The sequence below is a fragment of the Rhinopithecus bieti genome, unplaced genomic scaffold (assembly GCF_001698545.2).
Source record: "Rhinopithecus bieti isolate Rb0 unplaced genomic scaffold, ASM169854v2 scaffold_2350, whole genome shotgun sequence".
In the NCBI taxonomy this organism is placed as follows: domain Eukaryota; kingdom Metazoa; phylum Chordata; class Mammalia; order Primates; family Cercopithecidae; genus Rhinopithecus; species Rhinopithecus bieti.
Window position 1 is genome coordinate 279,679 of NW_016803902.1, and position 21,842 is coordinate 301,520.

General features: G+C 39.9%; 1 protein-coding gene and 1 pseudogene across 1 annotated transcript in view; both read right to left on the minus strand.

Moving 5' to 3' along the window:
• Positions 1-21,842, minus strand: part of TSG101 (tumor susceptibility 101) — a 52,455-nt gene that overhangs the window by 13,361 nt on the left and 17,252 nt on the right. The window contains 3 exon segments of the mRNA XM_017858087.1: positions 9,806-9,897; positions 14,542-14,608; positions 17,279-17,402. Coding sequence (XP_017713576.1) covers positions 9,806-9,897; positions 14,542-14,608; positions 17,279-17,402 — 283 coding nt within the window.
• LOC108519247 (14-3-3 protein beta/alpha pseudogene) lies at positions 1,510-2,246 on the minus strand (annotated as a pseudogene).

Here is a 21,842-nt window from a genome sequence, read left to right on the forward strand (position 1 = left end):
TTCATTTCAACCTTGGTGAATCTGACAATTTTGTGTCTTGGGGTTGCTCTTCTCGAGGAGTATCTTTGTGGCATTCTCTGTATTTCCTGAATTTGAATGTTGGCCTGCCCTACTAGGTTGGGAAAGTTCTCCTGGATAATATCCTGCAGAGTGTTTTCCAACTTGGTTCCATTCTCCCTGTTACTTTCAGGTACACCAATCAGACATAGATTTGGTCTTTTCACATAGTCCCATATTTCTTGGAGGCTTTGTTCGTTTCTTTTTACTTTTTCTCTAAACTTCTCTTCTTGCTTCATTTCATTCATTTGATCTTAAATCACTGACACCCTTTCTTCCAGTTGATCGAATCGGTTACTGAAGCTTGTACATGCATCACGTAGTTCTTGTGCCATGGTTTTCAGCTCCATCAGGTCATTTAAGGTCTTCTCTATGCTGTTTATTCTAGTTAGCCATTCGTCTAATCTTTTTTCAAGGTTTTTAGCTTCTTTGTAATGGGTTCCAACATCCTCCTTTAGCTTGGAGAATTCTGTTATTACTGATCTTCTGAAGCCTTCTCTCAACTCGTCAAAGTCATTCTCCTTCCAGCTTTGTTCCATTGCTGGCAAGGAGCTGCATTCCCTTGGAGAAGAGGAGGCGCTCGACGTTTAGAATTTTCAGCTTTTCTGCTCTGCTCTGGTTTCTCCCCATCTTTGTGGTTTTACCTATCTTTGGTCTTTGATGATGGTGACATACAGATGGGGTTTTGGTGTGGATGTCCTTTCTGTTTGTTAGTTTTCCTTCTAACAGTCAGGACCCTCAGCTGCAGGTCTGCTGGAGTTTGCTGGAGGTCCACTCCAGACCCTGTTTGCCTGGGTATCACCAGTGGAGGCTGCAGAACCATGAATATTGCAGAACGGCAAATGGTGCTGCCTGATCGTTCCTCTGGAAGCTTCGTCTCAGAGGGGCACCTGGCTGTATGAGGTGTCAGTCGGCCCCTACTGGGAGGTGCCTCCCAGTTGGGCTACTCAGGGGTCAGGGACCCACTTGAAGAGGCAGTCTCTCTGTTGTCCCATCTCAAACTCCATGCCAGGAGAACCACTACTCTTTTCAAAGCTCAGATGGAAATGCAGAAATCACCTGTCTTCTGCCTCACTCATGCTGGGAGCTGTAGACTGGAGCTATTCCTATTCAGCCATCTTGGAACAAAGACCATTCAGGTCTATTTTTTCTACAAGTAAGAGTTTTGCTAAATTATAAAACCCCATAATCAGAAGTATTGAATTTTTTAAAAATTAAATACACCTAATCCTGTCAATGTTAATCAAAATAAAAACTTCACAATGCCGTGGCATTTATGTGACCAATTGTTTTAGAATACAAATACCAGCTGTTTATCCCATGAACCATTTTTGCTAGGCTGAGGCTGTGAAAAATTGCAAGTCAATGTACGATTCTTTATGTTTTATCACACAAGGGATATATGTGGAGGGTACAGAGTGACACTGAACAGATCACAAAGCACAAGAGACATTAGTTATCTCCCCCCACAGCATCTCCTTCATCTCCCTGGTTTTCTGAGGTCTACAGAGTGAGACTGTCCCTAAGTAACTGCATGATCAGAGTGCTGTCTTTATAAGACTCTACATTCAGTGTATCCAATTCAGCAATTGCTTCATCAAATGCTGTTTTTGCCAGGCTGCAGGCCTTTTCAGTAGAGTTTAGAATCTCATAGTAAAAGACTGAGAAATTAAGTGCCAGACCAAGTCAAACTGGATGTGTAGGCTATATTTCTTCTTTCTTACTAATTTCAAATGGTTCCTGGTAAGCCTGCTGGAAGTTCAACATAGTGGTTTGTTTGTTGTCTCCAGATGCCACTTCAGAAAGATACCTAAAATAATCTCCTTTCATTTTCAAGTAGAACACCTTTCTCTCTGGTTGTATAGAATTGGGAGTAAGATATTTGTCCAACAGCTCCAGAATGTCATTGCAGATGTCCTGCAGTTCTGCCTCCATCTTCTCATGGTACTCTCTGCCCACCTGCGGCTTCTTCTCTTTCCTCTGTTTTCTGCTCAATGCTGGAGTGACACGCCAGAAAGAGGGGCAGGCACCTATCACATTCTTGTAGGCAATAGAGAGATTTCTCTCTTTGTTGGAGAATTCATGCCTCTGTTCCCTGACTGCCTTCATGGCTACAGCCATATCGTCACAGCACTCAGCCTGCTCAGTGAGCTGGCTTTCTGTACCAGCTCACTTTTGTCCACTGTCATTCCTGTGGGAGGGCTGCAAGGGACAACAATGCTTCCGAAAAAGCTCCGAGCAAGGTGACCACTTCCTTCCCAAGCCCACTCCTCAGGCAGCGGTGGCAGTGCCTGCCGTTGCTGCAGCGATGGTGGCAGCAGCTCCTGTATTCAGATATTTTTAAAGTTCAAGCAAAATAAGGCAAAATACCTTATAACTTGGTTCTGTGTAGTCAAGAATTAACTTTACCCAAAGAGGGGCCATGCCTTTGCCCTTGGCTCCTGGGGGTGATTTCTAAGCCCTTGGAACTTCCTGACTAATTTGAGTGTCCTGTATTTATACCAGACAGTCTAACAATGTGATTTATGGGGGGCTCTTTGGGCCATGCAGTGATAGTTAACAGCTCAACCTCTGGAGGAGCTGGAGACTAAAGGGCAACTCATAGGCAGTCAGTGGTGTCTATATGACCAAGCCCTGATAAAAACTCTAGACCCAAGGCTCAGGTGAGCTACCTTGATCGGTAATACTCCATGCACAATGATACGTACTGTTACTGGGAAAAATCAGCACCGCCTATGACTCTACTGGGAGAAGACAACTAGAAGCGTTGCACTCGGAACTTTCTGGGTTGCACAAGTGTCTTAGCCTATTTTAATCTGTATCTTTTGCCGTAAGTCATAACTGTGAGTATAACAGCTTTCAGTGAGCTTTTAAAGTCCTTCTAGATAATTATAGAACTTTAGGGTGGCCTTGGGAAACCCTGAACTTGCAATGAGTGTCAGAAGTGAAGGTGGTTTTGTGAACTTCCAAACTTTACAGGTACTTAACTAAAGGGTATTTTCTTACCTAATCAAGAACTTGTTCTTCATGGCAATTTGTAGAGTAAGTCGGTCTCCTTCAAATAGGGCTATGTAAAAAGGCAACACATCTTTCCACACTCACTGAACATACAGATTAAAATATGTCAGAGAGTGAGCTCCCTTTCACGGGCTTATTATGAATTAAAGTCTTAGCTGTTCAGTCATCTGGACAGAATTTAGACCAAATAAAATCTCTAATTCCTTTTACTGTACTTAAAAGTCCTTTAAAGTGAAAAGCCAATTTCTACAAGAGTTTGGTTTAGAATTTCATATCCAAAGGGTGATTCATGAAATGATGACTACTGAAGATTTCATTAGTTCCCATTTTATAGTATAAGGATGCATTAGCAAAAGGAATTTTAAAAACCTTTCTAAAAGAACCTGTCTTATAATCTATATGATATTTTATGACGGTTCTTGTGAGATAGGAGGGAAAATCCTTCTCCCATAGATTAGGTACCTAAATGATATGACTATAATTAAGCATTCAATCACATGCAACAGTGGTGGTATTCCATTAATTGGCACAGAAGTTATCAGAACTAATGAAAACTTAAGGGTCTTTTTATAGTTAGTGAATTTTTCACACATAAACACATCAACATGCTTTGTTAAAGCTATTATATCTGGTCTAATGGGTCAAATTATACTGATGCTAAATTTTTAAACCCCTATTTTTAAAACACACATTTAAATCCTGGAATTTACATTGTATTTCTCTTTACAGAATATGTTCAAGCAAATGCTGCCATAACATCACCAAATAAGTCCTTGCCAAGACTCTCCAGCCAAAGCCATTAACACTCAAAATAGGAACCAAGCCAAGGCAGCAGTCGCTCGGCCTATAAAGGTCATAGTTCACCTGAGGAAGCTACAAACATCAAGATTAGACCTAGTCTTATCTCCATCACACATAGACTTCACTGTGAAGTATATCTAAACTTTTAAAAATCGAACTACTTTGTAAAAAAAAAAAAAAAGAATTATAACTAAGATCCGAAATTAAAAGTCGAAAAGAAAACCCAGAGTTTTCAAAGAAGTAAAAGAAAACTCATCAAAGTTCAAAATTCGATGAACCACGCCACTTTAAGATATTGTTTATGCAAACAAGTAAGAAAAAAGATTTGGTGGAAGATTCTCATCTACTTTGTAAACACTTACCAAACAAAACTTTTTTCTCAAACATCTTAGGAGAAATTTGAATTTTCTCTATACCTGCTATAACAAGAAGAAGAAGAGTTTCTGGCCTCCTGGGTTCACACCATTCTCCTGCCTCAGCCTCCTGGGTAGCTGGGACTACAGGCACCCGCCACCACGACCGGCTAATTTTTTGTATTTTAGTAGAGACGGGGTTTCACCATGTTAGCCAGGATGGTCTCAATCTCCTGACCTCGTGATCCACCCGCCTCACCTCCCAAAGTGCTGAGATTACAGGCGTGAGCCACCGTGCCTGGCCAAAAGTAGAGCCTCTGTAGGCCAAACACTTAATCTAAGATGGCCAGAGAGAAGAACAGCATTGGATAAGACAGTCAAGAAAAACTTGTCATGTTTACTGGCTTCTATCCTCAAAGAAATATTAACAGGTAAGCGCTCTTATTTTTCTTTACCTTTTCCTTTCTTTATCTAAATATACAGTATGGACTAAAGAGTGGAAACTACAGAAACAAATCATTCAGCTGCGGCATTTTCAGGGTTTTCCACTCCCACATTTTTAAACAACACTTTAATAAAGGTAAAACAAAGGTCCCTGAATCTCTGTTAATAGCAGCCTTCCAAACTTACTGTTTCTGATCCTTGTTTATTTGATTTTTAGAAACAAAATCTTAAAATGACATTTTTAAAACTTAGAGGTTGAAATATACAGTATTTATGAAGTTTTACCAAGAAAAATTCTGTGGTAGGTATTGGCTTTAACTGGGAATAAACACCTATTCTTCAGTTTTATTATTATTTAACTGCAACTAGTAAAAGTCAAACTGTGTATATGTTAAGGGCCTAAAGCCTAGGATTCAGAGCTATAAATCAACTGCAATCATCTATATAGCTTTTTAAAATAAGCCTTCAAAAGAGAACTTTCACACTCTGCTGAGACTGGAGTAAGGAACTGCCAAAGCCTTTTAAACTTCCTCTTTTTTTGCCGGGGCAGGGGTGGTGGTTGTGGTAGAGAAACTTTGTGGTGGCTCACCTGGTGCCCATCCATACCCACTATTTTTCAGGGATCTTGTATGTGAAACTGATTAAGATAGGTATAGTCAATTTATGTTTTGCGTCTATAGTAACAGGAAAAAGAATCTTTGTGTTAAGTTTCAATGCATACTACCAGTTAGGTTTTGTTTTTGTTTTTTTTTTTGCTATGTGAATCGGTTTGTTCCTTCATTATTCACTGACTACCACGTCCTCATTCCCCTAGTTAGAGTTTTCAAAACACTATGTAAACTGAGGTTGAAGATATCTATAGCACTCTGGTAAAAGGACTCTACAGAGATCAAACAAACCTGGAGATTCTGGCATAAGCAAAGTATAGTTGAGAGTACACCCTCCAAGGGACTTCATAAAGAGGCCAATCAGTCCACTGACATTCCTCAAACATAAATTCGTAACATGTGGAAGTATCACTGAGTGGAACACCATTCTTTTCTGGGTACTGTACTATATACTGACATTCTTGAACATTTGGTAAATTTTAAATCTTTCTTAATTCAGATTACACCATAAAATTAAAATCCAGGCCGGGCGAGGTGGCTCATGCCTGTAATCCCAGCACTTTGGGAGGCCGAGGCAGGTGGATCACCTGAGGTTAGGAGTTTGACCAGCCTGGCTAACATGGTGAAACCCCGTCTCTACTAAAAATGCAAAAATTAGTGGGTGCAGTGGTGCACGCCTGTAGTGTCAGCTACTCAGGAGGCTGAGGCAGGAGAATCGCTTGAACCCAAGAGGCAGAGATTGCAGTGAGCCAAGATCATGCCACTGCACTCCAGCCTGGTGGCAGAGCAAAGCTCTGTCTCTAAAATAAAATAAAACACAATAAAATCTACAGAGTGAAACTGCTAAGTTTCAAAAAGAACAAGGGAGCCTGGTGCAGTAGCTCACATCTGTAATCCGGGAGGCCAACGTGGGTGGATCACTTGAATCCAGGAGTTCAAGACCAGCCTGGGCAATACAAAAATTAGCCGGGCATGGTGGTGTATGTCTACAATCGTAGCTACTCAAGAGGCTGAGGTGGGAAGATCGCTTGAGCCCAGGAGATGGAGGTTGCAGTGGGCAGACAGCACTACTGCACTCCAGCCTGAGCAAGAGAGCAAGACTAAGTATGAGTACCCATGAGACAAGAAGAAAATCAAGTGAGTATGGTGTTTTGGAAAACGAGAGGAAAGTGTATCAAGGAGGAAATAACCAACTGTGTGAAATGCTGCTGATAGGACAAGATGAGGATAGTAACTATCCATTGGATGTAACCTCAAAAAGGTTATTGGTAATCATGACCAGTTTTAGCAAAATGGTATTGAGAAAAAGTCCAAAAGGAGGAGGTTTAAAAGAGAAAGGGAGAAGAGGTATTGAAGATAACAAAGACAGTTGTTTCAAGGAGTTATTCAGAGAAGAATAAAGATATCCAATAGTGGTGGCAGGAAAAGTGGAATAGAGAAGAGGATTCTTTTTTAAAATTTTTTTCCCCCCAGATGGAGTCCCATTCCATTGCCCAGGCTGGAGTGTAGTTGCCTGATCTCAGCTCACTGCAACCTCTGCCTCCAGGGTTCAAGCAATTCTCCTGCCTCAGCTTCTTGAATAGCTAGGATTATAGGCACGCACCACCATGCCTGGCTAATTTTTTGTATTTTAAGTAGAGACGGGGTTTCACCATGTTGGCCAGGCTGGTCTCAAACTCCTGACCTCATGATCCGCCCACCTCGGCCTCCAAAGTGCTGGGATTACAGGCGTGAGCCACTGTGCCCGGCCTAAAAAAATTGTTTAGATACATAATATTTGTACATATTTATGTGGGTAACGTGATATTTTGTTACCTGCACAGAATGTAATGATCAAGTGAGGGTATTTAGGGTATCTATCACCTTGAGTATTTATCATTTCCATGTGGTGGGAACATTTTAAGTCTTCTAGCTATTTTGAAATAGATAATACATTGTTAACTATAGTCACCCTAGTCTGCTAACAAACATCAGAACTTATTCCTTCTATCTAACTGTATGTTTGTACTCATTAAACAACCTTTCTTCATAAGCCCTATCCCACCCACACACACTTCTTAAGTCTCTGGTGTCTATCATTCTACTGTCTACCTCCAGAAGATCAAGTTTTTTAGCTCCCACATGAGAACATTTGATATTTGTCTTTCTGTGCCTAGATTATTTCCAATTCCATCCATGTTGCTACAATGACATGTTTTCATTCTTTTTTAATGGCTGAATAGTATTCCATTGTGTACATATACCTCATTGTCCTTATCCATTCATCTGCTGATAAATACTTAGGTTCACTCCATATCTCAGCTAGTATAAATACTGTTGCTATAATAATGGGAGTACAGGTATTCCTTTAATATACTGATTTCCTTTCCTTTGGATAAATACCCAGGAGTGGGACTGCTGAACTGTCTGGTAGTTCTAATTTTAGTTTTTTTACAAATCACCATACTGTTTTCCATGGTGGCTTTAATTTACATTCTCACCAACACTGTATGTCACCTTTTCTTCTCATCCTCACTAGCATTTGTTATTTTTCATTTTTTTATCTTTTTAATAACGGCCATTCAAACTCTTAGGAGATTATATTTCTTTGTGGTTTTTATCTGCATTTTCCTGATGATGAGTGATACTGAGGATTTTTTCATGTACCTGTTGGCCATTTGTATATCTTCCTTTAAGAAATGTCTATTCATGTTCCTTGCCCACCTTTTAATGGTTTTTTGTTTTACTGTTGAGTGGTTTGAATACCTTGCATACTTATTAGTCCCTTGTCAGATGGGTACTTTGCAAATATTTTCTCCCACTCAACAGGTTGTCTCTTTACTTTATTGACTATCTCCTTTGTTGTGCAGAAGCTTTTTTTTTGAGACAAGGTCTCACTCTGTTGCCCAGGGTGGAGTGCAGTGGCACGATCTCGGCTCACTGCAACCTCCACCTCCTGGGTTCAAGCAATTCTCTTGCCTCAGCCTCCTGAGTAGCTGGGATTACATAGGTGCCCCACCATGCCTAGATTTTTGCATTTTTAGTTTTAGGAGAGACAGGGTTTTACCATGTTGACCAGGCTGGTTTTGAACTCCTCACCTCAAATGATTCACCCGCCTCAGCCTCCCAAAGTGCTGGGATTACAGGCGTGAGCCACCGCACCTGGCCCAGAAACTTTTTAATTTAGTATCATCTCAGTAGTCTATTTTTGTCGACTTTGCTTTTGAGATATTAACTATAAAATGGTTGTCTAGGCCAATGTCCTGAAGGGTTTCCCCTATGTCTTCTTCTAGTAGTTTTATAGTTTTGGGTCTTACATTAAGTCTTTAATCCACCTCAAGTTGATTTCTGTATGTTGTGCAAGATAGGGGTCCAGTTTCATTCTTCTGCATATGGATATCCAGTTTTCCCACCATTTATGGACAATGATGTCTTTTTCCTAATGTATGTTCTTGGCACCTTTGTTGAAAATCAGTTGGCTGTAAATATGTGGATTTATTTCTAGGTTCTTTATTCTGTTCCATTGGTCTGTTTCTGTTTTTATACCAATACCATGCTGTTTTGGTTACTACAACCTTGTAATGTATTTTGAAGTCAGGTAGTATAATGCTTCCAGCTTTGTTCTTTTAGCTCAAGATCACTTTGGCTATTTGGCTTCTTTTTTGGTTCCACATAAATTTTGTGATAGCTTTTTCTATTTCTATGAACAATGACATTGGTATTTTGATAGAGATTGCACTGAATCTGCAGACTGCTTTGGGTAACACAGTCATTTTTACAATATTAATTCTTCATGGGCATGAGATGTTTTTCCATTTGTTTGTCTGAAGAGGAGGACTCTTTAAAGTTTTTTTAGGGCATGGTTCTGTGTGCTGATGAGTCATCCAGTAGAGAATAAAACTTGAGAGGAAGGAATTGCTAAAGTGATGCCCCAAGTACATTAGAGGGGATAAGGTCTCGTGGAGAAATCTGTTTTAGATAGAAGCAAAGATAACCAACTTATGGTAACATGGAGAAGGCAGATATGGTGGTGCAAGTGGGAGACAGGCGTAGATGAAGGCTGGACTCTAAAGAAATTCTCTTACTGCCTTAGTTTTCTCAGCTGAAGAAAATTATATTTCAGGTAATGCTAATAAGCAAACACAAAAAGCAAAAACTACTGGTCTTCAATAATTTGCCTTATTTGACCTGCTCATATTAACCCATTTTACTTTCTTCTCTTAATGTTGGTGATCTGTTTGCACGTATAACCAAGCTAGGAAAATATATGTATCTGCCAATAGTTCAACACATGTTTGGCTCACAAATAAAACTATGTGATCAATAAATCTGATGAGTTAATCAGATTTATGTTCATGCCCTGGTAGAAGGTTCATTTACATGATAATAAGTCATTTGCTTCAACTTTAAGATTATAGTACACTATTATAGGTTTTCCTCTAAGAAGAAAGAGTAGTCCAAAATTTCACAAGTGAAATGTGGTTTTCACAACAGGGAGTTAGACTTTGCTTATATGGAGGAACACAAGTTTTCAAGGGTACTTACCAACAGTGGTCACAGGAGGCTGGGAAGGGTACTGAGAACTTGTTGTGGCAGGATATGGACCACCAGGGGGGTAAGGACAGCCTGGGTAACCACTAAAGACAAGGACAAAAAACATTTAACATTTAAGATGACCCAACGTTATAGTATTTTTAAGAACCCCATTCAGGAAGTTAAGCTTGACATATGGTTATTTTACCAGTTGATGAATTTACAGTTTTAGAGCTGCAAGTGTTTATTCAATTAAAGTTCTATGGAAATTGTATTAATGACACTGGATTTACTCTTAAATGGTTAAATGCTCTTGCGTGGTCTCAGTTATATGAGAGTCACCTTCATAGCAGCAGAAACTAACTAGAGTATTTCTAAGGACAATCCAACAGCATCAGAAGCAACACGTAATTTGTGACAGAACTTTTCTGAGTTCTCAGTCTGTGGGAAAATGATACTATTTAATTTTTACCTGTGGCTTATTGGTAACCTTTGAGAATATTTAACCCGAAAACAGTTTTCTTTTACTCTTTTGGTAACATTCATACCAAACTCGTATTTAAATAGTTTAAAAAAAACCTTTTTTCTCACTTTCTGGACAGTTTCTGTCATTCATGTGTTCATATCAAAGTCAGAGGAACTTTCCTTAGAGGTATTCTACTCCAATCACCCTTGCAACAATCTCTTACCTAAATAACACCTCTGACAAATGGTCATCTTTCTCTATTTAACATTAAACATCATTTCAATATAATTTATAAACAGGAGTCCTAAATTTGCATTTTGGAAGATCACTCAACTATTTGGAGACTCCTAAAACTCAAATATTTGAGAACGTCTAACATTTTTCCCCTCAAGCTTCTCTTCTTCAGGTTAAATATTCTTTTTTTTTGAGACGAAGTCTCGCCCTGTTGCCCAGGCTGGAGTGCAGTGGTGTGATCTCAGCTCACTGCAAGCTCCACCTCCCGGGTTCATGCCAATCTCCTGCCTCAGCCTCCCGAGTAGCTGGGACTACAGGCGCCCAACACCATGCCCAGCTAATTTTTTGTATTTTTAGTACAGACGGGGTTTCACTCTGTTAGCCAGGATGGTCTCAATCTCCTGACATTGTGATCCGCCCGCCTCGGCCTCCCAAAGTGCTGGGATTACAGGTGTGAGCCACCGTGCCTGGCCCTAAATATTCTTAATTCCTTTAACCATTTGTCTCAGGACATGATTTTCAGATCTGATTGCTTTCCTCTGAATGCTTACTCGTCAGTGTTTCCCTTACAATGAAGAAGAAAATTAGAATAGGATGATTACTGGCTGCCTGGTTAGTTGGACAATAAATCTCAATTAATCCTACTTTACCTACAATTGTCAATTCTATGACATTTGCCTTTTACAAGCTCATTAAAATTACTGATTAAAAAGAGCCAGCCCAGACTGAGTGCAATGGGTCACACCTGTAATCCTAGCATTTTGGGAGGCTGAGGCAGGTGGATCACTTGAGTCCAGGAGTCCAAGGCAAGCCTAGACAACATGGCGAAACCATCGCTACAAAAATAGAAAAATTAGCCAGGTGTGGTGGCACACATCTGTAGTCCCAGCTACACGGGAGGCTGAGGTTGAAAGATCACCTGAGCCCAGGAAGTCGAGGCTACAGTAGCTGAGATTATGCCACTGCACTCCAGCCTGGGTGATACAGTGAAGCCCCCATCTCAAAAAAAAAAAAAAAAAACCACCCCTAGAGCACTGGAGCAAGAGCTCCTTCTGAGTTTATGGTCAATAATCCTTTTTCAATGCAGTGGTTCAAACATTCTCCTATTTGTATTATCAGCCTCCACTTTATAACTTGTCCTCAACAAAGTTTTATATATGACTTGCTGAAGATTCAATGTAATCATGGTACTTCTCTTATATATCAGTGTAAGAGCAAAATCAGGAAAAAAAAAAAAAAGCATTTTTGTTCCTAGCGGACACACGCTAGAGGCTACTGAACACAGTACTTTTTTGTTTCTTCTAGTCTCTTCAGTAATCCATGCTATAATGTTGTAAAGAAATGTCAATCTTACTGAAATTTCTAAATCTACCGTTTTGAAAACTGGGATAAATTGCTCTTTTTTTCTGGAGTTTCTCCCATTTTGCACACCTTTGCAAAGACAATGTGATCACATTGCTGAATTTTTCTGTAACTTGGTATAAAACTCTTCTAAGCCTACAGATATTAACTTCAGAGAAATCTCCATCTGTAGCTTTATTGTTCAGAAGTCCAGTTCAATAGCATATCTTCAACAATTATTCCCTCATGTCCAAACCTCCTTTTTACTAGCAATTGTTCAGTAGAAAGACTTGTAACTTCAAGGCTTCAGGTAGGATTCCATTTCTAGAACTTAATCAGAAATTTTAGGGCCTCAAGAAATCTAAAATATATAACCTGCTTATATATTACTACCAAAGGAATCTTTCTCTATTGTCCCTGACAAATGTTCTTCTAATCTCTGCTTACCTATCCAAAGTGACAGAATGCTTATTACCTTCCAAAAAGTTGTGAAATTAAGACAACCCAGAAATGAAATGTTTGCTAAATTAACTTTCAAAATCCTAGATATTATATATGTACATATATGTATTTACCTATGCCATGTGTTCAGAAATCTGGCTGCATTTATCCATGAGGATTATGACTGGGTTATATGAAACTAAGAAGAGTTAGAGTTAAATTTTCCTTGCTAATTGTTAGAGCAGCTGGAAGTCTCATCTCGGCATCAGTATATGCCAGTCTTTTTTTTTTTTTTTTTGAGACAGGTTCTCACTCTGTTGCCCAGGCTGGAGTACAGTGGTGCAATTATGGCTCACTGCATCCTCGAGCTGTAGGTTCAAGTGATCCTTCCACCTCACCCTCCCAAGTAGCTGGGACTACAGGTTCACACCACCATGCCTGGCTAATCTTCATTTTTTTTGTAGACATGAGGTCTACTATGTTGCCCAGGCTGGTCTCCAACTTCTGGGCTTAAGCAATCTTCCTACCTCAGCATCCCAAAGCGCTGAGTGGAATTTTAAGTTAGCCCAAAGACCACCTTTGGAGAGTACTCCTAGATCACCACTGAAACAAGTATACATTTAAAACATGGGTTAGTAATTATTTATCATTGATTCTCTAGTGTGTGTTATTAACAGACTGATTTCATTGTTAATTTAATTTAGTTACCTACGTTATTACTAAATGGATAATAAAGGCTGATAGTACAGGTAGTCTATGAATTAAATTTAGTTACCTATGTTATTACTAAATGAATAAAGTTTGACAGTACAGGTAGTCTATGAATTAAATATCACGCGACAAGTTTGACCCCATTATCTGAACTATTAATTGATTTCTGCAATGTATAGAAAAGATAGGTTGTGCGGTTTTGTTTGAGACAGAGTCCTTGCTCTGTTGCCCAGGGTGGAGGGTAATGGCACGATCTTGGCTTACTGCAACCTCCACCTCCTGGGTTCAAGCAATTCTCCTACCTCAGCTTCCCAAAGAGCTGGGATTACAGGCATGTGCCACCACGCCTAGCTAATTTTGTATTTTTAGTAGAGATGGAGTTTCACTGTGTTGGCCAGGCTGGTCTTGAACTCCTGACCTCAGGACCTCAGGTGATCTGCCTGCATCGGCCTCCCAAAGTGCTGGGATTACAGGTGTGAGCTACCGCACCCGGCCTTATTGCTAGAATTTTAAGGTGTGTGTGTATAGTTTGAAAGGAGTTTCTTTCAATCTAGAGAAAGGCAGCTCCTGGGCTGCATTTTTATTTTACAGAGGAAAGAAATGGGGTGAGTAATGACGATGATCTCAATTGGTTTTTGACCTTGAAGTCCTTGTTATTTCCCTTTTAAGAAATTTGTATATCTAGTATAGATAGCTGAAATATTAATGGAATGTTAGTTATAATGAATTCAGCCAAGGGGAAAAATATTTTATAATACCCTCTTTAAAAAAAACAAAAAAGGCCAGGCGCAGTGGCTCAAGCCTGTAATCCCAGCACTCTGGGAGGCCGAGACGGGTGGATCATGAGGTCAGGAGATCGAGACCATCCTGGCTAACATGGTGAAACCCCGTCTCTACTAAAAAATACAAAAAACTAGCCGGGCGAGGTGGTGGGCGCCTGTAGTCCCAGCTACTCGGGAGGCTGAGGCAGGAGAATGGCGTAAACCCGGGAGGCGGAGCTTGCAGTGAGTTGAGATCCGGCCACTGCACTCCAGCCCGGGCAACCGAGCGAGACTCCGTCTCAAAAAAAAACAAAAAACAAAAAACAAAACAAAACAAAAAAACCCAAAAAGACATACGCTAGGCGCGGCACCTCACACCTGTAATCCCAGCACTTCAGAAGGCTGAGACAGGCGGATCACAAGGTCAGGAGTTCGAGACCATCCTGGTCAACATGGTGAAATCCCGTCTCTACTAAAAATACAAAAATTAGCCAGGCGTGGTGGCGCATGCCTGTAGTCCCAACTGCTAGGGAGGCTGAGGCAGGAGAATCACTTGAACCTGGGAGGTAGAGGTTGTAGTGAGCTGAGACTGCACCACTGTACTCCAGCCCAGGCAACAGAGCAAGACTCTGTCTCAAATAAATAAAGAAATAAATTCCAGCAATAAACCAAATTTTATCTTCCACTAAATTGCAACTAAATTTATTTTAATGCCCTAATTAGCAAATTATTTTGATTCTAGATCTAATAGAAAAATTTGTAATACAATTATTCAAAAGATAATTTTTCATTACCTGGGATTGGGAGGGTATCCGGATGGGTATGGAGAGATTCCACCTGGCATGCCTGGCATGTAGGAAGCTAAAAACAATTTTTTCACATTGTAAAAATAATATACAAGGCCTGAATATGTAGGCTACTGAATAAGATATACATCACACTGTCAATACACAGCAAAATTTCACACAGTTAAAAAATCCAATTCTCAGCACCAAAACAAAACAAATACCTTACCCTTTCATAATCCTCAAATCATTAAAACATGAATTACAATACTTACGACAACCCCAACCAAAAGAACTGGCAAACAGGTCAACCTGGTCAGCTTTTAAAGTTCTCAAGAAGTCTATAACCTGAGATAAGAGCAGGTTTAACTTCAAATTTAGAGGAAGGTAATTCTGGCCTCCTTTGGTCCAAAGTTAACTTCTTAGAGAGTAACTTCTTTATTATATCTAATAAATCTTTTGATATTTCTTTTGTAACTGTTGACCAGTTTTAGTACAGCTGATTTTGTTGGCTTGTTTGAAGACTTTAAGAGACTTCAAATTACTATGAGAAGTCCTATACAAAACTTACATTATCCAGACTGTTAAAAACTAGTCTAGGTGACAGAGTGAGACCCTATCTCAAAATAAATAAACAAAACAAAAGCTCAGAAATACTAGGGATAAAAGGTTAAAATCCAGCAAGCTTAAAGAATACTTTATATATTCTTTAAAGAGAATATGAATGCCAAAGAACTAAGATCAGTGGTGCCAAGAGGCTAATCAACATAGAGGAAGAAAAAGAGAAGTTAATCTTGACTTTAACTGACAAAAAAAAGAAAAAAGAATCAGCCCTAGAGTGTTTAATGTGACTTACAGTGACTGAGTACAAAACTGAATTGCAACAGTGACAACAGTATGGTATCTTTCTTGAATACTGCACTTCCAACGTAAACGTAAAACTCAAAGAAATTAGGGGAAAAAAATTTTGCAGGCCAGCCGCGGTGGCTCATGCCTATAATCCCAACACTTTGGGAGGCTGAGGTGGATTACTTGAGGTCAGGAGTTCAAGACCAGCCTGGCCAAAATGGTGAAACCCTGACTCTACTAAAAATACAAAAATTAGCCGGGCATGGTGGTGGGGGCCTGTAATCCCAGCTATTCAGGAGACTAAGGCTCAAGAATCACTTGAACTCAGGAGGTGGAGGTTGCAGTCAGCCCAGATCACACCACTGCACTCTAACCTGGACGACAGAGCAAGACTCCGTACTCCGTCCTCAAAAAAAAAACAAAACAAAACAAAAAAAAAAGTTGGCTTAGGAGACTATCTGAGTTTCTGAAAAGGTTACTTTTGTCATAGCGGTCACTTGCTATATTACCTGAGCAAATAAACAAACGTAACAAGACTAGGAAATATTTGATATCTTTTTTTTTTTTGGATATGAAGTCTTGCTCTGTCACCCAGGCTGGAGTGCAGTAACAGAGTGTCAGCTCACTGCAACGTCTGCCTCAGCCTCCCGAGTAGCTGGGACTACAGGCATGCACCACCACATACCTGGCTAATTTTTGTATTTTTAGTAGAGACAGGGTTTCATCATGTTGGCCAAGCTGGTCTTGAACTCCTGACCTCAGGTGATCCACCCCCCACCTCAGCCTCCCAAAGTGCTGGGGCTACAGTCATGAGCTACCACACCCAGCCAAATATTTAGTATTTCAAACTTAAGCAAGATACTCTACTCTCGGGCACTAGAGTCAACAGAATTTAATAAGATAAAAACAAATTTCTGATCCACAAGAATTACCGGTATCTTTACTAAAAGAAATAGTAATCCTAAAATCAAGCTTATTCTGGGAAGGTAGGGAAGGAAAGAGAAATGGGTTAAAAAATTATTTCTGTTAAATTCCCATTTGGCTTATAAACCAAGATGTTCCTCAGGAAAGAATGTGTTAAAAAGGAAGTATAATTTTCAGCAGAAGAAAAATGAAAGCACATATAATTTGTCTTGTAAGATAAACAAGTTTGGTTAATTATAATCTTAAAGAAAATTTACCAAAAAAAGAAAAAAAAGAAGTCACAGCTCAAAACACAATGAAATCAATACAGATTTAGCAATTTCAAAATAAGTACAATCAACTCACAATTATTCAGAGTGATTTTTACGTATCAGTAAGAATTATTCAAGAAAACAGAGATAACAGAGATAATATATTCCAATTAGGGGAGAAGCGATACTGTCTCCATGCTCCCCACCACTCTGCACAAGGTAAAATCATGAATTGGCTGCACAAAAGAGAAGAAAGCTAAGAGCTAGGTGTCCAATTGTGTATACCCAGAATAGCCGAATGTGAATGCTTCAGTTGACTTTAATCCTTATCTACAACTCTGATTTTGTAGTTGCAAAGAGAAAGGAGAGGTCAGACTACCTTTCAAGTTATATGTGCTTACAAGCTGATCAAATAAGGCTATTCTGCAGCATGCATAATTTTAAAAATTCTAGCTCTATTCTATACTTTCTCCTCCATTTTGGAATCCAGCACAACCATTCTTAGATTTCTACCTACAAATGGAAGCCCAAATACCAGTCTTTGGTGGGAATCTGTACATGCAGATATGGGGCCTCAGAATACTTGCAAAAAATCCACTAGCTTGGTAAGCTAAAAAGCAAAGAAATCATTAATTTTTCTTTTTTCATTTTTTTTTTTTTGACAAAGGTTTTGTTTTTTTTCGTTTATGTGAGTTTTAAAGTAAAATCTCAATTCTACTTACTATTTGGTGGTCCCGTTGCCTGGTATGGTGGATAGGATGCCGAAATAGGACGAGAGAAGACTGGAGGTTCATCTCCAAATACCACAATCATGACCTGAATAAGCCCCAACAAGTCTGACTGTGGCTAAAAAATGAAAAAAAAATTCAAGTCAGCTACAGAGTCGCTTTTCAGTAAAAGAAAAGGTTGGCCATTTCTCATTGGTTTTCAACTCAGCTTGACAATTTTCTTTGTAGGACCCCAATCGTGAAAATTTCATTTAATTAATTTATTTTAATAGAGTTAGGTGGTTTTAAACATGATGTGCAGCAAGGTTCTCACTTCAAGTATATAAAAATAGCACTAGTTAAAGCAGCATATTGCAAAATTCATAGTTTTATTCTTCATTTGACTCCACAGAACAAAAATTTATTGCCACTGTACAATTTATTATAAGTATACTGATACAAATTTAGGGATGAATATGAGCAACAGTGACAATATTATTTAAGATCATTAAAAGACACCAATGATATCTTGGAAATACGTGTTCTTAAAAATTTTTATTAAAGATATTATGAACTCTGAAACTATAGGTAGATTATAGCCAAGTGAGGTGGTTTACACCTGTAATCCCAGCACTTTGGGAGGCCAAGGTGGGTGAACTGCTTGAGGCCAGGAGTTTGAGACCAGCTGGGCCAACATGGCAAAATCCCATCTCTACTAAAAACACAAAAATTAGACGGGTGTGGTGGTGTGCGCCTGTGGTCCCAGTTACTCAGGAGGCTGAAGCAAGAGAATCGCTTAAACCCCAGAGGCAGAGGTTGCAGTGAGCTGAGACCACACCACTGCCCACTGCCCTCCAGCCTGGGCGACATAGCAAGACTCTTTCTCCAAAAAAAAAAAACCAAAAAAAAAGCAAAAATTATACGTAGATTCTAGCTTAGAAATTGCTAGACTGTAGTGCAAAAGAGGTGAATTGTTAAAGGTGTTAAAAGATCTTTCCTTCCAACAACAATGACAAAGAGATTGCCTATTTTTTCGTAAGAGTTATTAAGATTTTCTCTCAAATACCTATTGACCACTGGTCAGTGGTGGTGGCTTACACCCGTAATCCCAGCACTTTGGGAGGCCAAGGCAGGAGGATCAAATAAGGCTATTTTGCAGCATGCATAATTTTAAAAATTCTAGCTCTATTCCAGCACTTTCCCCTCCATTTTGGAATCTAGCTTGAGCTCAGGAGTTTGAGACCAGCCTGGTCTCTACAAAAAAATAAAAAACTGTACATGGTGGCATGCGCCTGTAGTCCTAACTACTCAGAAGGCTGCAGTGGGAGGATCACCTGATCCAGGAAGGTTGAAGCTGCAGTGAGTCAGCCATGATTGTGCCACTGCACCCCAGCCTGGGTTAGAGTGAGACCCTGTTTCAAAAAAACAAAAACAAAACCCAACAACAACAACAACAAAACAACAAAAGAAATATCTACCAACCACTAATTAAACTGTGCTAGTCAAAGTTGCTCAAAATGGCTTATTTGATGATTCTTCTTTTACTCCTTAATCTATTTTGTGTGTATCTAATCTCACATACTTCATTCGTAAGTTCACTGAGTTCTGAAGAATTACTCAATCACCTTGATAAGCTAACCATCTTCACAGAAACTACTTTTTACATCCCCCTTCCCCCCAGACAAGGTCTTGCCATGTTGCCCATCTTAGACTTGAACTCAACAATCTTCCTGCCTCGGTTTCCCAAGTAGTTGGGATTACAGGATTAGGACTGGCACTTCTTTTAACACTCCTGACAGAAGACTTTGGGGGCAGTTTTTACCTTTTCCAAAGAACCAAACTCACCTCATTTGTTCAATTTTGACCTAACTTATGGAAGATGACAATGAATAACATTTCTTAAAGCTTTCTGTGAAAACTTGTTGATCTCTGCTGTTCCAATATTTTTCTTGTGTTGCCTGTAAATTTATATACTGAGACTCGGGGTGTTACAAGCACAATATCTGTGCAGCACTCACAGATACTGTGGCTGGTGTGTGTGGGGATGGCCCCTGAGACTATACACTTTCTCAATTTTTCGGCCCAACAAAATTCCTCAACTAAATCATAGCCTCATGTAAGCCTCATGCATGTAGGTGATAATTCACATCCCATAAACTTTCTCCTTTTAAAGTATACATTTCAGTGGCTTTTATTATTTCACAACGCTATGCAACCATTACCACCATCTAATTCCAGAATATTTTCATCATCCCAAAAAGAAACCCTGTACTCATTAGTAGTCACTTCCCATTTCCCTTTTCCCACAGCCCTTTAGCAACCACTAATCTACTTTCCATCTCTATGGATTTGCTTTCCTGAATGCTTCATATAAATGAAATCATACAATATATGGCCTTTTGTGTTTGGCTTCTTTCACTTGGCATCATGTTTTCAGAGTTTGTTAATGTTGTAGTATGAATCAATTCTTCACACATTCTTACAGTTTTGTCAAGGTAGTTTTAATTATCATACCATTCCTTTTACACTAAATTCTTTGAAGAAAAAAATTAATATCTATGTTAATATCTACTTCCAGGCCAATTATAAAGCAACAGGTTAAGAATTCAAACTGAGGCTAGGCGTAATGGCTCACACCTGTAATCCCAGCACTTTGGGAGGCTGAGGCGAGCCGATCACCTGAAGTCAAGAGTTCAAGACCAGACTGGCCAAGGTGGTTTTAGCCCTGTCTCTACTAAAAATACAAAAATTAGCCAGGTGTGGTCGTGGGTGCCTGTAATCCCAGCTACTCAGAAGGCTGAGGCAGTCTCATCTCTACTGAGTCCAATCTGCTACTAAACCCATCTACTGAGTTCTTAATCTCTATTATTCTATTTTTCATTTTTAAGATTTCCACTTACTTTCTCTTTAATCAAATTTACCATCTTGTCCTCTATTTTCTTGAACACATTGATCACAACCATTTTTAAGTCTGTGTCTGATAACTAAGTTACTTGTGTGTTTGTGGCAGTGGAGTGGAGAGATGTCCTGTTTCTATCGTCTTTTTTTCCTCTTGGTTCTCTTTCTTGGTGTACTTGATAAATATAAATTGTATACTAGATATTGTGAAAAATTATAGAGGGTCTATGTATTATCTTCTTCCAGCAAAGGTTCACCCTATCCTGTGGCAGGCAGATACACAGTCAGGATCAGGGACTGAGCTGACTCAAGGACAGATTTTTTTTTTTTTGAGACGGAGTCTCACTCACTCTGCCACCCAGGCTAGAGTGCAGTGGTGCGATCTCGGCTCACTGCAACCTCCGCCTACCAGGTTCAAGTGATTCTCCTACCTCACTCTCCCGAGCAGCTGGGATTAAAGGCATGCGCCACACCACCCCTGGCTAATTTTTGTATTTTTAGTAGAGACGGGGTTTCATCATGTTGGCCAGGCTTGTCTCAAACTTCCGGCCTCAAGTGATCCTCCCACCTCGGCTTCCCAAAGTGCCGAGATTACAGGTGTGAGCCACCCCACCCAGCCTCAAGGACAGATTTTTGTAAGGCTCATTCTACCTCTAAGTTCTCCCTCCTAAGATGTGTTCCTCCAGTGGTGCCAACTAACAGCATAGGATGTTTACTTGTTCCTCTTTTTGATAAGGTACTGAACTCCAATTGCCTCCTTAACCTAAGACTGCTGAAAACTTGGCTGATTTTCAGAGGCTTTCTGCTTAGTTTTTTTTAGCATCTCATCTTTGAAGCTCAGGAATTCAACATATCTCTTAAGGTGGGAAATTCAGAGTATCTCATCTTTTCTTTTGCTCTGTTGTCCAGGCTGGAGTACAGTGATGCAATCATGGCTCACTGCAGCCTCTAATTCCAAGGCTCAAGTGATCCTTTCACCTCAGCCTCCTGAGTAGGTGTGGTCACAGGCACACATGACCATGCCTAGTTTTTAAAATTTTTTTTATAGAGATGGGGTTCTCACTATGTTGCCCAGGGTGGTCTCAAACTCCTGAGCTCAAGCAATTCTCCTGACTCAGCTTTCCAAAGTCCTGGGATCACAGCCATAAACCACTATCCCCAGAGCTACTCACTTCTTTATGGCTTCCATTTCTCCCAAATCTTAGATCTAAAAGTCCTAGTTACTTTGATAGACAGAACAGCAACTTTTGTCTTTTCAGCCCCCTGAGACTGCTAGAGACTCTGCAGGTTTCTCTGCCTCTTAGCTAAGGTCCTTTGCCCAGATTCTCAGCCCTTCATCCTGCATCAAGAATCAGGAAGTAGGCCGGGCATGGTGGTTTACGCCTGTAATCCCAGGACTTTAGGAGGCCGAGGTGGGTGGATCACTTGAGGTCAGGAGTTCGAGAACAGCCTCACCAACATGGTGAAACCCCATCTCTACTAAAATACAAAACTTAGCCAGGCATGGTGGGCAGGCGCCTGTAATCCTAGCTACTAGGGAGGCTGAAGCAGGACAATCGCTTGAACCTGGGAGGTGGAGGTTACAGTGAGCTGAGATTGTGCCACTGCCCTCCAGCCTGGGTGACAGAGTGTGAAACTTTGTCTCCAAAAAAAAAAAAAAAAAAAAAAAAAACAACAGGCC